Source organism: Aptenodytes patagonicus, chromosome 2 (assembly GCF_965638725.1).
Source record: "Aptenodytes patagonicus chromosome 2, bAptPat1.pri.cur, whole genome shotgun sequence".
Taxonomy (NCBI): domain Eukaryota; kingdom Metazoa; phylum Chordata; class Aves; order Sphenisciformes; family Spheniscidae; genus Aptenodytes; species Aptenodytes patagonicus.
Genome location: NC_134950.1, coordinates 108999175 through 109016467, shown reverse-complemented (window position 1 = coordinate 109016467; position 17293 = coordinate 108999175). Strand labels below are relative to the sequence as shown.

The 17293-nt window shown below is 39.8% G+C and overlaps 1 protein-coding gene across 2 annotated transcripts in view; it reads left to right on the top strand.

The window, feature by feature from the left end:
- The window catches only part of ADCY1 (adenylate cyclase 1), a 164954-nt gene that overhangs the window by 72347 nt on the left and 75314 nt on the right, over window positions 1–17293 (top strand). For both annotated transcript variants that reach the window (XM_076330729.1, XM_076330728.1), the window contains exon 4: window positions 6434–6545. In XM_076330729.1, the coding sequence (XP_076186844.1) occupies window positions 6434–6545 (112 nt within the window). The remainder of the gene's footprint in view (window positions 1–6433; window positions 6546–17293) is intronic.

The following is a 17293-nucleotide window of genomic DNA, read 5'->3' as shown; positions in this document are numbered from 1 at the left end:
TATATATTGAAAGGCCACAATAGGGTCTCCCTGGAGCCTTCTCTTCTCCAGGCTGAACAACCCCAACTCTCTTAGCCTTTCTTCATAGGAGAGGTGTTCCAGCCCTCAGACCATTTTCGTGACCCTCCTCTGGACCCAATCTATCAGGTCCATGTCTTTCTTGTGCTGGGGACCCCAGAGCTGGACGCAGTGCCCCAGGTGGGGTCTCATGAGAGTGGAGCAGAGAGGAAGAATCATCTCCCTCAACTTGCTGGCCATGCTTCCTTTTATGCATCCTGGGTTACAATTGGCTTTCTGGGCTGCAAACGCACAGTGTCAACTCATGTCCAGTATTACATTCACCAGTACCCCCAAGTCCTCCTCTGCAGGGCTGCTCTCAGTCCGTTCATCCCTCAGTCTGTATCCATGTTTGGGATTGCCCCAACCCAGGTGCAGGACCTTGTACTTGGCCTTGTTGAACTTCATGAGGTTCACATGGGTCCACTCCTCAAGCTTGTCAAGGTCTCTCTGGATGTAGCGTTTCAACTGCACCACTCAGCTTGGTGCCATCCACAAACTTGCTGAGGGTGCACTCTCTCAATCTGTCTGTGTCATTAATAAATTAGGAGGGAAATGAATAGTCAAAAGAAAAACACTGCTCTTCAATGCTTACAAATCTGTGTTTACACATTAAGATACAGGTATCTATCATATATGCTTTGTTGCAGCAGTCTGTGGGGCGTACAGTCATACTAAATTTATGTGGATACTAGAGCTTAGGCATGTTGTCTGTGTATGAAGCGTCTAGCAGGAACTGTTTGTCAGTAATTGTAGATGCAATTACTGTACACAGTAATTGGAGGAAATGTTTTTTCAAGCTTTTTTGAAAAAGTTATCTTTTCAGAAAGCTAGGTGTGTTTCATTAAGAAAGGAGGAAGTATTCTAAGATCAGAGGGAAAGATGCAGTGCATAGCATCTGTAACAGGAAATGTTCTGTAGCAAACTAAACTCCTTTGAAGAAATTTATTAGCAAATTTGGTGATTTTTGCAGTTGCAAATAACTTTCTGAGATTATGTATATTTCAAAATGTTTTGGACATAATTGTTGTAAGATCATTTAGTATTACTGGTGACTAAAACAAGCCATTTATGTATAAAATATTATTAATGAAAAAATTGGGTGGCTTTCTGTCAGAAATAAGCTAATTTTCCTATCAAAAGTAGAAAGGTGACTATGTAAATGTTAGAAAGACAGGCCATGTTTTCAGTGGGGAGTATTTAAGCTACACTCTAGTAATCAATAAATTTTAAAAAAATGTTAAAACTAAAATATCATTATACAAAAAAGCAAGTAGTTTTAAGCTTATTTTACTAAATGAGAGTAAGACTGGTCAAAAGTTTCAGAAAATAGCCACAGAAAAGCTAGAGTCAAAACTGGGTTTTAGCTTTGCTTTGAGCGCGCTGCAAGAAGAAAGGCAATACTAAGCCACGTGCAGCTGCACCAAGCAGCGGTTATTAGCTATGAGCAGAAGGTGTTACAGGAGCGATGTGGGGTTTAAGTCATGGAAGGGGTAACCATAGCTGTTGCCTTGAGAGAGAAAACCAGTAACAAAAGTGTGTTTTGCATCTCAAATAAAGCCATCAGAAGGAAAGATTTCAAACTAGTCTCCTTCTGCTGCTGTCTTGCGCTTTAGTTATGCTCAGTATATGTTCCTCTCACCTTTTGTAAGCAAGCAGGCAGCGTTAGGAGCAAGCAAACCTCTAATCCAGGACAGCACTGCTCCTGCAACACAATGGCGTCACGCAGACTTTAAAATCAAGAGCAGAGTGAAAGTTTGACAAAGCTCTGCTCGATAATTGATTATTTTTTCCCCTTAGGATTTAGTAAGAATATTGACATGCTGTTGTAACTTATGACACTAATAACTTGTCTGTCTAAAAGCCAAAGTGATTTAAGTTTCTACCAGATTAGTCAAACTTCCTGATCCTGTGAACTTCCTGGTAAAATCTTGGTATGACGGAAAACTACAGGACAAATGCTGACTATCTCAAAGAGCATAGAGTTTTTGGTATAGCCCACAAGCAAAGAGAATGATAGTTCCTTGAGGTCCCTTTGCGCACTTATGGGACGGAGGAGTAAGAGCATTGCTGAGCCCCTGGGCAATGAGGCAACACCAGGCTTAGCACTGTAATAACTACTTAACCTTGCTAACCATCACATTTACACTGCTTGTCATGGAGAGCAGTGCTTGAATCATGTGCAAGCTATGCTGTTGAACAAACAGAAGTAACCTTTGTCCTTTGTTTTCACTTTCTTTCCACTTTCATTTTTCTTCTTTCTTTAATAGTTGCAGTTTAATTGAGATTGGGTTTTTTTTGGTTTTTCACCAGAGTGCCCCAATGGCATTGTTAAGATTTCTGTGGAATTAAAGCAGGGAGAGTCATATCCCTGAATGCTCGTTAAGAGAAACAATTGTTAATGGGTAGCTTCTTGCTTCTTGTTTCTATATATGCTAATATATATTTTTTAAAATAAAATTACTTGGCAATCACTGTGAAGTGTCCCTTTGTATACCATACCATTATGAAGATTCTTTCATGCATAAATAAGGTAGCCCGAGTTTACTCTAGTTTAATCCTCTCTGAGGATGTGAACCTCCATGGCAATTAGCGATTAAGTTACAGTGAACCAAGGCTACTTTGCTCTTGAATGAGTGCATTTACAGGAGTGATTAATGTGCCTTAACACTGAGGTCACTCCTATAGTTGCTTTGTCTTAACTTTTCTAAGTATATCAATGTTAGACATGGCCTACATTTAAGAGACTCATTATTTTTGTGTGAATAATATAACGAAATCAAAGGAAATGGAATTTCAGTGTTAATTTGTGTTCTGCTGAGAAACAGGTGTGGACTTGGACTTTGAAAATATTTGAATATATTTGAAAATATGGTTTGGCCCTGGAAACAGCTCAGGCATATCACTGGAATTCTGGCACTGTATATCTTATAATTTCTCTCTTTAGTACCCTTATGATTTTCATGGCCATAGCATGAATTATATTCTCTTTTCTGTTCTTATTCCCTGTGGCAGATTTTGCCACCTCCTGATAAAGGCTTTCTGTGCCCTTTATGTTCCAAAAACCTGAGCAGGACCTAACAGGGGAAGAAAAGTTTATTGCATCAGATGGGCAATTTGACTCCATAGTCAAAACCCTGTGTCACAGACCAAGATGCTGCCCTAATTTGTTTTAGACATCGTACAATAAAGAGTTAGTGTTGGCACTGCCCCACAACACTTGAAGTCTAAGTAGTAAGGGAAGAGGCAACAGATGGATGCAGGCAGGTGAGGAAATGCAAGAGATAATATTGGTCAGTGCACTAGCTAAAATAAAATGAACTGGCTAATGAGTTTCAATGCCATTTTTAGAATATCAGAGCTGCATGTGTGTAAGAGGGGGTCATCCTCCTCCGAACTGCCACCCCTGAGTAGCAACAGACCGTGGAAGCAGAAGGCTCGCAGTCTCAGTTGCACTTTGGGTCTGCAAAGCCCCTCCTCATCCACTGGCTGTTTCCTACCATCCCTGCTGAAAAATCAGTTTTGGTCGTTTGTATTTCAGCCTACATTCAAAAGAAATGCAGCAGTTGCTATGGTTGTAACATTTCATGGTGGTAGAAATGAGCAGAGTTTCTCTAAAAAAAAGGCAGGGCTTGTAGTCACACCATTGCCCCCATCTGCTGTGCCACGTCCAGACACAGCAGTTATACTTTGCACATTTTAAGAAAATTGTATTAAAATAGTTACAAATTTTGTAAAAAAACAGTTACAATTTTTTTAAAAACCCTTATGCCAAAAAAGTGTATCAGTAATCACATTGCCTAACATATTCTGTTAGGTTTAAAATATATACATACAGTTAACTGCAGTATGAAATAATTCACAAGCATAACTGAGCTACAACTGTGTCTCAGCACACAATAATTACATATTTTACCTAATAACACGTTCAGTTATATATTGTGGGTACTTTCATGGACTTCACTTTTTTGTATAATTACCAGTGTTTTAAATCAAATGCTGAGGGCTAAGCATTATTAGATACTCTTTTAAAATGTTTAAAGGATTAGCAAGGATCCCATACTGACTTATTAAGGTAGTCGTATGTAAAATAACTTTCCTTTTAACTGAATAATTGTACATGAATGTATTTCCTGTGCTCGGTGCTTAACTAATTGAGAGGTTTTGATGTAAGTGTACATGTCAGCAGTGTAACGGTTGCTCCGTTAGTTGTTAAGACATTGTGGTATAGTCTCCACAAACACTGGACATTTCTGGTTTGTGTGCATGTGTATGTTCTTCATTGTTAAAGAACTTGGTAAACAGATAACATTGTTATTACCTCAAAGGCCTAACCCCCCAAATGCTGGTTTTTTCCAAGTGGATGTTGGTGCTGCAGGAGATATTACTGTTACTGTAAATGTGGTTAGACACAAAAAAATGTGGACTGCCGTATTTAAAATCGAAATAGAAAAATAAAAACAGTCAAAATGTAGAATGTGCAAAGGATGAGACGTAAAATGGCAGAGAAGCTAGCAGAAGCTGCTATCATAAAATAGCATCTACACTCCCCCTCCATACTAACTAAAACCTGGAAACTACATGATGTGTTGGATTGCAACAATTCTAGTTGTTGTTTTTTCCTCTGTGTCTTTTTCAACTGTATGAATTCTGATGTGAATTTAGGTCATAAAGCAAATGGGTCATAAAGCAAACTGTATCAAAGACCTTGATGCATATTTAAGTACATTTGAAAATCTTCAAGGAATTTAGGAGGATGACTTGATATTAACTGATGAATTTCCAGAAAGACCATCCTAGGGCTGTCAAACAACAAGGATGTCAGTCCAGAATTAAGAGAATAAGTGGATCTTCACGGGCAAATATGCAGAGCATTTTGCTGGTGTTATTGCACTCTGCTAATGCCTTTTACCTTACTCATCACTTGGTGGGTTCACATTCATGATAGGAGAGTCACGAATCAGTAAAATTGACTATTTAGTCAATTAGCTGAATGTTTTATTTTAAGAAGCCTTTTTGTTGTGTTTAAACAGCATAGGAATGGAATAGCTATTGTTTCCCTGAACTGGGGCCATCTTGAGCAATGTTCTCATAAAGCATACTCAAAGAAGAAAAGAGTGGGGAGGCTGCCCCAAGGATTAACATGACAACATAGAGGCTTTGTTGGTAGATCAAAGCTGTTGAACTTCGGATGAGTCGGTTTTGTCCTGGGATATGTTACCTAATCTGCTCTGGTGGACAAGAGATTTTAGCAACTGGGTTAAATGAAATTACAGAAACAGTGGCTGAGTCAGGAGTTGTATTTGCTCTTTTTTGTAGCTTCATGGGAGAATTCAGACCTGGTTATGGTGAATGGGAAACGGTAGACTTGTTAGTCCTGCTTTTCTAGCATCTGCTATTTTATCTATAGAGTGAAGGTTTGTTGAGGGGAAGAGGAGTACATAATGCTTAATTTAACTTACAGTTTGCAAGCTAAGTCAAGTATACCTAGGACATGTAGTACAGGACTGTTTGTTAGCATTTGCATAAATAAAGACTTGTTTGACATTTATAGTCTGGGTGTTGGAGATAAATGCATTAGGTTTCTGCAGTGGGCTCTGGGCCTCTGCCAACAAATGAAGGAATCTAAATAATTAAAAGGATCACAGCTCCATACTCTCGAGTTTCAGGATCTGTGCAATAATTTTTATTCTCTCTATCACAGTAGTATCTGTGCTTCTTTCAACTATCTCCCCTTATCATCACAGATGGGTAGGGATTGTTAAGGCAGATTAAACTGCTGGACATTAAAACCTTGCTAACATTAATGGAAGCTGGACACTTACCTGAGACATGCAGCACAGTACAGAGAAGCCTGGCCTGACACTGTGGATGCTAGCTCCTCACGAGGAGCAGTAAAACCACGTCATGGAGCTACCACACGCAAGTTATTAACTGCTGTCTTTCAGTACTTAGTAAACCTCATGCAAGGTTTATCAATTTGGCTGTGGAACTCTACCAGTGCAAAAACTGTCTTTGAAACGAATCAAGCTGATAAGATCCCAGCTGTAAAGAGGAGAAGCAATTGTTCTCTGTGCTCCTGGAGTGCTCATGGGCAAACCTCATAAATGAGGTGCTTTGCCCTATGTACACCGGATGGGTATATAGGATAGGTATATAGGCATTGAAAGTCTCCCAGGGTTCTCTACAGCAGTTGACAGCACCAGCCTATTTGCCTGAATCTTTGCCATTTTTGTTCCAACTAGACTTTATTGGTAGCGTTTCAAGGCTTGTTTGAGTTTGTGCTTTGGATCACATTCGTGCTATAAAAGAGGATAATGAGAATTTGAAGATGTCTTCTGTACTGATATCCCTGTGTCTTTTTCCTTCTTTACAGCATTTTGTTTGCAGACATTGTGGGGTTCACTAGTTTGGCATCACAGTGTACTGCCCAAGAGCTGGTGAAGCTGCTGAATGAGCTTTTTGGCAAATTCGATGAATTAGCTACAGTAAGTATAACATTCTTATTTCAATTTAATTTAAATTCCCTTCTGAAAAATGATGCATGAGTTACACATGTTAGAAATCTGTAGTAGACTGATTTAGCCCCATGTGTCATGAATTTCTAAAGCTTCCATTTTTTATTAATATTCTGGAGAGAAAACAGTATTTTAATTGTTTAGGAAAGAAGCTTAAGTTGCTATTTTTAAATACACTTTTCTTCCTTCTCTTTGGAGACCATCAGTGTTCTTCATTTGTATTGTTTACACAAAATAGAGAAAATATTTCAATATTTACATTTCTGTCCTGCATGGAAAAAAACAGGATAATGGAAAATATGAGTATTGTCAGTATGGCATAAAACTACTTTCTGTGATAATAAGAAGCTAGAGATTAAAATTAGTTCTTCACAGAGAGCATTCCTTGTCACAGAAATGATGGTAGCTTTTCAGAGAGGCTATTGTAGCCACAATGGGATCCATATCATAACTGAGGCTTATGTTTTGGTCATTGCACTTACATTGTGCCAGCTTTCCCAAAGAAAAAGAAAATGAGAGAAATGTTCCTTGCCTGTAACTCCTAGCAGTCTAATGGTAACACAAGCATTTGACAAGAAATTAGAGGAATGGATGTGCCTGAAAAAGCCACACATCTTGTTTCAAATTACATTTAAGAATATGCTGAAAATGTGTTTTCCCCTTGATCAAAGCACAACTTCATCAACTCTATCTTGTTTGCCAGCCATGTCCTCAGAGCCTTCATTGCTGAGAAGTGTCAGCTCCACATAAATTATGCTCCTCCACTATCTAGCTATCTTTTCTTCAGACTCTGTGCAGCAGCCTAGAGAACATATTTCTTCAGGTCCCCAACATACACAGCATCCATATTTTTTCAGTCCAAACTCACTTCTCCTTGATGTAGTCTTCCACATGAGAGATCTGAAGCCTGTGGACACTTTGCATCTATGGCTCCCTCTTGATAAACAGCTGTCAAGGACCCCAAGGAGAAAGAAATCTTCTGCTCCACAAGATGCCAGGGTTGAGGAAGACCTATTCTTAGTTAAATGGGTTATTGTTTGATCAAGTGCTGTGTCTTGATTTGCACTAGATCTTCTGTTCAAGTCAGAACTGAGAGGAACTATTGTGTGTTCCCTTTTTCCAAGAAAACTTGGATGCTGAGTGGAGATGCAATGGAGGTGGTGGTTTTTGGTATGAATTTGTAACACACTCATAAGCCTTTGTGTAACCAATTCATCACTGGAACTACTGGCAGTGCCTCATAGAGAGCACAAGTGCCCAGCCCAGAGTACTTTAGAGACGTATACCTTTGAAATAAAAGAGACTGCCATGTAGATGATCATTGGCAAGAATTTAAATGGCTTAAAAAGTTCAAATAGTCTCCTTACTTTCATTTCATTACTGAATTTCATCCTTCAAATGTCAACCAGCCATCTAGTAAGCTCTTTTAAAACTTACAATGCTATAATTTGTGGAGTCATCATAGCCATGAAACACAAGGCAATGTTATAACATGGAAGTACTGTGTCATAACACAAGATCCCACATGTGCACACAGAAATGCACATGGCTATGACATGTGACATGGCATTGAAGCCAGGGAGATGGCTACTGCACCATGCTTGCTCCCTTAGCAGTGGCCAGGTGCAGCCAACTGGAGGTGTCAGTGACACCTGAAGCCAGGGTACCATGCAGATGCCAGCTTTTGGTGCGAGGTCAGTTGTTTGTCAGGGAAGAAGCAGATCAGAGATAGCAGAAAAGCTAAAAAGCCTTAGCTTTTCTGTTCAGCCTGCATGCATTCTTTTTCCAAATTTGAAAATAAATCTCATGGTTTCTTTCAGGTATGTGAGGAAGATTTGTTACTTACTTCTTCTTCTAGTTCAGACTGTGCTGCATCGGGGTGTGATTAAGGACAGAACGTATGAGCTTTCCTTGGTGCCTTCTGCTGTGGTAAAGGCAGACTTGTTATTGTGTCTCCTGCAGTCAGAAGAAATGTGCTGAGAAGTGTAATTTTTCTGAAGGATTCTGATCTTTTGGTTAAAACAACTTCTAGATATTCATTATTAGGTGAAAACAGAGGCCTGGGCTAATTTTAAAACAGTGCTGTGCTTTAGTATTCAGAATGTTGCTTTAGTATTCAGAATGTTGAAGGAGAAAACTGCAGGAACTTTAAAGAAAAATGTAATGGTGATAGGTATGTTCCCTGTGACTACTAAAGTGTGATCTGTGAGTGTGCACGCTGTGTGCTGCTGCTTGTTAGGAAGCAATGTCAACTGGAAGGGGCAGTTTATGACAACCCTTGTTAAAACAATTGTCCTGTCTTAAAACTGTAATGCTTAAAAAAAATCCCTGTCACCACTGTGGGAAGTGTAGTAAGTATAAGGCAGCGTATATTTGCTTGGAGTCTCATGCAGAGTCTTGGCATTTTGGCACATTGACACACTGTAGGAATAGTGAGTCTTTGCTTTTTGACAGTATAGCTCTGAAGCTGACCAGAAATAGGTGCTTCAGATGAACGTAAAAAAATTCTTGTTGAGACATATGCGACAATTTAATCCTAAAGTTTGTCCTTCTGACATTTAGAAGCTGGTTTATTCTTTTTAGCATTAGATTTGTCTCTCTTTCTATATGCTGTTTGTTTGATTTTTTTTTTTGGTAAGGCAAATAGTTTTGGTCTTTTTGAAATGCTATGCCTTTTTTTAAATCACAAGAGCTTCAAATATAGTTACAGCTCATGACAGGGAGTTCTGAAGGCAAACCTTAGGTTTCAATTTATTGTCATTCAACTCCTTCGAAAGTTTGCTTGTGCATTCTGTTAATAGAGAGGGAAGAAAATTCCTGATCTTCTTACTCCCTATTAGAAATGATTTGTACTTTTATCATGTCCTTTCTTTTTTATTCACCTCTAGAGAAAATGTTTTTCAAACGCTTATCTTGTACAGATTATTTTACCTTGTAAATCACTGAGTCTTTGAACTCTGTTAGGAGAAGAGGTGATCAGAATACAGTACTTAAAATGATGGCATGTTTTCTGTTTTCACAATAGCAGTGTTTGATTTCTTAAAGAAACAAACTTAGGTAGTCATATTTTATATAGGACTTTGTGGTCCCCTTAAAACTTTTGAGTCTATGGGCCAACTTCAGTCACTTGAAGAAAGCGAAGTGAGTCTCAAAAATATAAAGCTAAACAAAAATGAGTGACAATAGTATCCTTGCGGGAGTGTAACTTCATCCTAGACAGACATCAGAAAATCCACATGGAAAGACGCTGTTATGAATGCCTCAGGGTTCATTTATATGTCTGGTTACTGAAGTACTTGTAATGTCACAGACTTTAGGCACCCTGATTTTCTATAAGCATTTTGGATAAGTTTGCCCACTCTACAGAGGGATTGTACAGAACAATAGCAAGCCACCTTCCTGCACATATGCAGTTAGTTAAGTTTCTCATAAGGCCTATGAATAGTTCAAATAGAAAGAATGATTTTGCATTAATTTCTATTGGATTTTATCTGCGTTCAGGCTTAGTTTACTTAATTCAGGCTGTTACTTCTGAAGTTTCTCAGTTTCTTCCAGTTTTGGTTAAGCAGAGTAGCTTTGCGCAGTCTGATTTTGCCCTAATGATAGTCATCCTACATTACATATTATCAATGAATGCTTTAAACAACTGATCTTTGCATGAGGTCTTCAGATGCCCTGCAGTTAACCTTCAACACTATAGCTAGCTTCCAGTTTGTCATTCTTCAGCTTACTTGTAAGAGTGACAAATTTTAATGAGGTATAATCATTTGCATTGTGTTGTTTTTATGTTCCCAAAGAATTCTTGGACACATGACACTTAGGCTTGGGTGCCTTGTTGCTTTAATACACTGTATATAGGTCAGTGCGTTTTCTCTTCATGCTTTTGCTGTGGCATGGATTTACTGTGAATGAGAGAGGTTCTCAAGGCTGCAGTTACCCAAGTAGCGTCACACAGGGTTGCACATGCCCCGCTCAGGTATTGTCATGGTCACAGCTCTGCTATCTTGTGATACAGTTCAGCTATACCCAAAGTATTTTAGCTGTAATAATAAGTAATCTTAATAGGAAAGAGGAGGCATTTCTCCAGCATCCTGCATCATAATGAAACAGGTTTGTTTTTTAGAGAAGTTTTGATCTTCTTTAATTGTTCTTTTCTTTGGTAGATTTTTCTCACATATTTCCTGCATCTAATCTATGTGGAGAATTAATTATTTGTGTTTACAGATTCAGTTATTTCCCTTTCAACTTCCATGTTACCGCATCCTGGACTTCTAAGACTTTCCATTTACAAGTGGATAAGGAGAAATGAATTTTAGGCTCTTTTCAAAGGACATCACTAGAAGAGGATTTTAATATTCTGAATGAAAGATCTTACTTGTTTGTGCCACTTTTGGCATCTCATCTATTAGCCAGACTGACACACACCACTTCCTTGTTCTTTCCATTTGCAGTTATGTATACCTTCAGGCTTTGTCAGTGTTTGTAGGCTGAGTCTATTTTTATTTCTTTCCATTTTAATTTAGTATCCTTTCCCGATCACATGCTTAGCTTTTAAAAATTTCAATGTTACTTAAGTGGCTTTTTGTATCTATTCAGCCTCAAAGATATTGAACTTAACAACATTGCTGCTGAGCATTAGGCAAAGGGTCAGTAAATAATATTTTTAATGAGCTTCTGTGTTGTTTTTTTTTTTTTTTAACTGTGTCAAGAACAGTCAGTCCTTTGCTGTGCTGTGAACTAGCTATTCCTAGAAGCAATCACTTTAAGAAATCGATTCTATTGAATCTATAGAATACTTTTAGTTTATATGAAGATAATTATGATGTATTTTTAAAATATAAAATGAACAAAGTTTTGTGGGCTGGTTAAGATGGGAAAGTTAGTGCTGGAAAACAGAGATAAACTTACAGCACATAACCCTTCTTCATGGAAATTGCTAAGTGTGCACTAGGGGGGGATATTTACAAAGGCTAATTTCAAGGAGACTTGTCTCCCCAAGTTCCCTTGATAGCCAGTGCAGACACAGGATCCCACTGAGGCAGATCATGCATATAAGCTTGAGTCCAGTTCTGAACAGCCATCTGGAGAGGTCTCCTAGAGAGACCTGAGGAAGTAAGCTTTCTTAAATTAAAGTGGTCTTAATGAATATGCCCGCGACTCTATAGGATCAGGGAGTAATGATGTGTGTATGGTGTGAAGCTAAAGTAAGTGTCTGTGGGACAGTTTTCCAGGGAGGAAGACGATGTCACACACTTGAAGTATTGTAGGAACATATAAATGGGCAGGTACCACAGAGGTTAAGTCTTGCCTAACCTCCTTTATGGTACTTTTTAGGTAAGAGGATACTGTGCTTGGTATGCCAATTCTCTGTCATAACTCTTGTCATGATTTGCATGCTTGTGATAAATTACCAAATTCTTCCCGAGTTTGTATTCTGCAAATCTGAGATTTGTGTCTTTGTATAGGACTGTGTTGGATTATTCTGATCAGCTTCAGATGCTTGCAGTGTGGGCATTTGTACTGAAACTAATTGTTTTGGCTCCTCGTGCAGTTAGCACAAAGGTATTTCTGGAGTTCAGTGTGTGTCATCCAAGGGGAATGTCTAATTGCACTCCAGAAGCGCCTGTTTCACTTCATTATTGTAGAGGCAGTTTGACTGATAACCCAGGTGCGTATTTTAGCTGTCTAATGTACTCTGCATACACAGTCCTACCTGGAGTCCTTTGCCCATGCACAGATCTGTTGTGCAGGGCATAGCAGTGCATCAGGGGAGCAGCCATTGGGACCTCTCCTCAGCCTCAGCTGTCAGACCTCTCCTCAGCTTGGGGGGGGGACCATGCCTCCTGCACTGGAGTCCAGAAGCGCTATCCTCAGAGCAGTCAGCTTTGCTCTTCTCAAGCCAGACTTTCTATCTCCTTGAAGTTTATGGAAATCTTTCTGGAAACTACTTTCTTTCTAGCCAGCTGTATACAATACCTTGCTAGTTCTTCTCATACCATCATTTTTCACTAATTCTGCCAAGTGGGGGGGAACGCCATTTCCAGCGATTAGGTCTTGAAGATTTCCCATGCTTTTTTGTTTGGAACATGACTGAATTTCATAGTTTTGTTGGTGCACAAATGTGACGGTTTATTAAAATCCTCTCTATTGTGTTGTTTCCAGAAAAATCTGGAAAAATATCCATTTCTTGAAATTTGGAGCTTAGTTTTTCAACATTTTACAGTGTATTTGTTTTAGGCTTGTTTCTTCTGGGATATTCCTCTTCATAAAAAGGCAGCATCTTAAAGGATATTTGATGAAAGCTGGGAAGGAGACAAGCATGCATATCAGTCATGATGATTGTGTAAAATATTCTTGCTAAAATAATTTCTCATTTCCAAGTAAATTAACAAATATGACTGTTAAATAGGTTCTCACTTTCCAGGACTAAAAACATTTAACCTTCTAGTTGTGTAAAATTACTCTCCATGTGGAGTAGGGAAGGAATTTATTGTGAGAATGGGAATGCACAGAAAAGGTAGGCTGTATTGGGTTTGCATGGCAAGGTTTTGGTAGTAGGGGGGCTACAGGGGTAGCTTTTGTGAGAAGCTGCTAGAAGCTTCCCCCGTGTCCGATAGAGCCAATGCCAGCTGGCTCCAAGACGGACCCGCCACTGGCCAAGGCCGAGGCAATCAGCGATGCACCTCTGTGAGAACATATTTAAGAAGGGGGAAAAAAAAATCCCAGAACCTGTGCAATTGCAGCCAGAGAGAGGAGTGAGAATATGTGAGAGAAAAAACTCTGCAGACACCAAGGTCAGTGGAGAAGGAGGGGGAGGAGATGCTCCAGGCGCCGGAGCAGAGATTCCCCTGCAGCCCGTGGTAAAGACCCTGGTGAGGCAGGCTGTGCCCCTGCAGCCTATGGAGGTCCACGGTGGAGCAGATGTTCACCTGCAGCCTGTGGAGGACCCCACACTGGAGCAGTTGAATACCCGAAGGAGGCTGTGACCCCATGGGAAGCCCATGCTGGAGCAGGCTCCTAGCAGGACCTGTGGACCCGTGGAGAGAGAGGAGCCCATGCTGGAGCAGGTTTGCTGGCAGGACTTGTGACCCCGTGGGGGACCCATGCTGGAGCAGTCTGTTCCTGAAGGACTGCACCCCGTGGAAGGGACCCACGCTGGAACAGTTCGTGAAGAACTGCAGCCCGTGGGAAGGACTCATGTTGGAGAAGTTCATGGAGGACTGTCTCCCATGGGAGGGACACACTGGAGCAGGGGAAGAATGTGAGGAGTCCTCCCCCTGAGGAGGAAAGAGCGGCAGAGACAACGTGTGATGAACTGACCCCAACTCCCATTCCCCATCCCCCTGTGCTGCTGGAGGGGAGGAGGTAGATAATTTGGGAGTGAAGTTAAGCCCAGGAAGAAGGGAGGGGTGGGGGGAAAGTGTTTTAAGAATTAGTTTTTATTTCTCATTACCCTACTCTGATTTGATTGGCAATAAATTAAACTAATTTCCCCAAGTCGAGTCTGTTTTGCGTGCAACAGTAATTGGTGAGTGATGTCCCTGTCCTTATCTCGACCCAGGAGCCTTTCATTGTATTTTCTCTCCCCTGTCCAGCTGAGAAGGGGGAGTGATAGAGTGGTTTTGGTGGGCCCCTGGCATCCATCCAAGGTCAACCCACCACATAGGCCAAGAAACAGTAGGTTATTGCAGGTCAGCATATATAATTGCCAATAAAATTGAGGGAAAGCATTTGAAGCAAAATGTCTTCCTTTTTATAGCTATCCTGAATTATTCTACATTTGTTCATGCATGATATGGCTCCCATGATGGTAGATAATTTGTCATGACTTCATAAATACATTGCTAAATTGCAAGCTTACATGTGCTCATCTGGAGATGGACGGCTTTCCTCAGTCAGAGCCTACCAAGCCATTTTCTGTGGTACTTCCTATACTGTAACCAGATTTATTTTCCTTTCCTATTATTTCTGCCACTCTGTAGAAGGACTTTTTGTTAAGTCTATACTAACTGTTATTGCTATGAGTATGTCTCCATTACCCTGCTAAATTGAACTCTATGAGAGTATTGCAGTTAGCTCATTCTCAAGGTTTTTTATGCTGGGACTAGCAGATGGGCAAGAACTAATGTAAATTGGTAAAGTTACTATTTGCAGGCATTATTCCATTAAAAGATTATCAAAATAGTTGTTTCAATTTTTAAACCCACAGTTCAAAACCTGGGTGAAAAGAAATGTTAAAATGTGTATGCAGTAATTGACAGGATTCAATGAAATTTTATAATGGCCTGGACAGTTTTCAAAAGTGTATTATCACTATTGGCACACTGCAATGTAATGGAGCTGGTTGTAATTTCCATGTCACTTCATTACACTCAGGATTTGACTATGAAGTTTATCTGATAAGCTGGCTTCAGTAATCACTCACATGTTGTGGCCCACATTCAGCATAGTTATTAAAATAGATTTGGATACTACACGGAGAAACCATGTTGGTAAATCTTTTTGTTTTACTGAAAAAGAAGTAAAATGATAAGTGAAATTACTGTTTGTCATTAATGAAAATTGCGGATGGCGTGAGTAAACTCTGCATCCAGCTCTGGGGCCGCCAGCACAAAAAAGACATGGACCTGTTAGAGTGGGTCCAGAAGAGAGTAACGAAAATGATCAGAGGGCTGAAACACCTCTTCTATGAAGAAAAGCCAAGAGAGTTGGGGTTGTTCAGCCTGGAAAAGAGAAGGCTCCAGGGAGACCTTATTGTGGCCTTTCAGTATATAAAGGGGGCCTATAAGAAAGTCAGCAAGAGACTTTTTACCAGGGTCTGTAGTGATAGGACAAGGGGCAAAGGTTTTAAACTGAAAGAGAGTAGATTTAGATGAGATATAAGGAAGAAATTCTTTATGATTAGGATGGTGAGACACTGGAACAGGTTGCCCAGAGAAGTCGTGGATGCCCCCTCCCTGGAGGTGTTCAAGGTCAGGTTGGATGGAGCTTTGAGCAACCTGGTCTAGTGGAAGGTGTCCCTGTCCATGGCAGGGGGTTGTAACTAGATGATCTTTAAAGGTCCCTTCCAACCCAAACCATTCTGTCATTCTGTGATTTTCACAGATTTAGCTGTTACAAGAAGTTAGCCTAAGTAGGCTCACTTTTCATCGGTACAGAAAGAGGGCCCTTTAAAAGGGGATTCGGAGTAGGGTTCTAAGGAATGTTTTCATGTCAATCTAAAACCATTTCTTCATCTTTTTCTGCACCTAGCTGCATCTTTTCTGAATACTGCTGCAGTCTAAGAGATTTTCACTGGGTTGTCCTCCCCGTGGAATGTTTTTAGTTTTGTTTTTCTCTAAAGCTCTTTGGTGCACAAAACGGAATTATAGAGCTGAGGGAAAAAAATAGAAAGATCTTTTATGTTTTGTTTATTTTTATAATTAAATTAAATATAGTAGGAAAGTGTAAATATAAAAAATGTAAACTGATCTCTTACAAAGGATCTCTCCCTCTCACCATGCACTGAAATTAATAACTTGATACGATATTGCTTAGTTGCACTGTAAAGCCTTCCGACTAACTCCATCCAATTCACTGCCTTTTCTTCTATGACCCTGAGGGAAGGTGGCTTGTCCTTCACCATTTCCTTAAGAGCAGAACACTGTACTATGCCCTTCCAAAGGCACTTGGAGCAATAAGGCATTCACTATACCTCTGCATAAAGGAAGGAGTGGATTAGTAGTGCTGGGAACAGGTATCAACACCCAGATATCTTCTACCAGTCTGTGTTCAAATCTGTTGGGGGGGGGGGGGGGGGGGGCTCAAAACTGGTGTCTGGCCCATAACTGTCAGGCTGAGCCACCTTGGTTAGTATATCAGTAGTCCAGAGGATGAATATTAAAATTTACGTTTATCAGATATGTTGTGTATATATGCAAGAGGGTATAGGTAAATTTGCAGAACCGTGTGTCTGTGCATGTTGTACATGCACATACATATGCATATATTTATACAGCATGATAGCCAAAATACAGGGTTTTTTTCCTCTTCTGTTCCAATCTAATGGACAAATTTAATGAAATTGGATAGAGACATCATTCCAGCTTTAGAGGATGTAGTAGAAAATACTATTCTTTCTGCAAGCCTCTTTTGTGTCTCTATACATATCTGTAATATAGATAAATTTATGTTAACTTCTAGAGTGATTCAACGCTTTCTAATGTAATTTTCTATTGAGATTAGTAGCACTTTGGCATAAAGTGCTATAAATGTTAAATATGCTGCACATGCTAAATACATTGAAAATAAGCTGCAGTGGTAACAGTGGTGAATCCTATCTTGTCCTCTCTCAAGACCTCTTTGGAAGCAGAAGGAAGTTCTAGGTTTGTGAAGAGAGATAAATAGGGAATGCATTTTATTGCTATTTTATGTCTTTGGGGAGTTGTAGAGGTGCTTTGCATTTTTTTCCCCCAATAGTCATTTTATACTGTAATAACTAAGAAAGGACTGTAACTGTGATGTGGTTAGCCTGGATTATCGAATTATGGCTTGGTTCCCTGAGGATTAGAGGGACAGCTGGTATAAATTAGTGTAGTTCCCCTGAAACCCATGATGCCATGCTGATTAATATGAACTGAAAATTTGATCCCCTTTGCCTACCTGATACAAACAGTTCAGCTCTGAGCACAGCAGGCTGCTCAGAGGAAGCTGTTGGAACGGGTCTTTTCAAAAGAAAA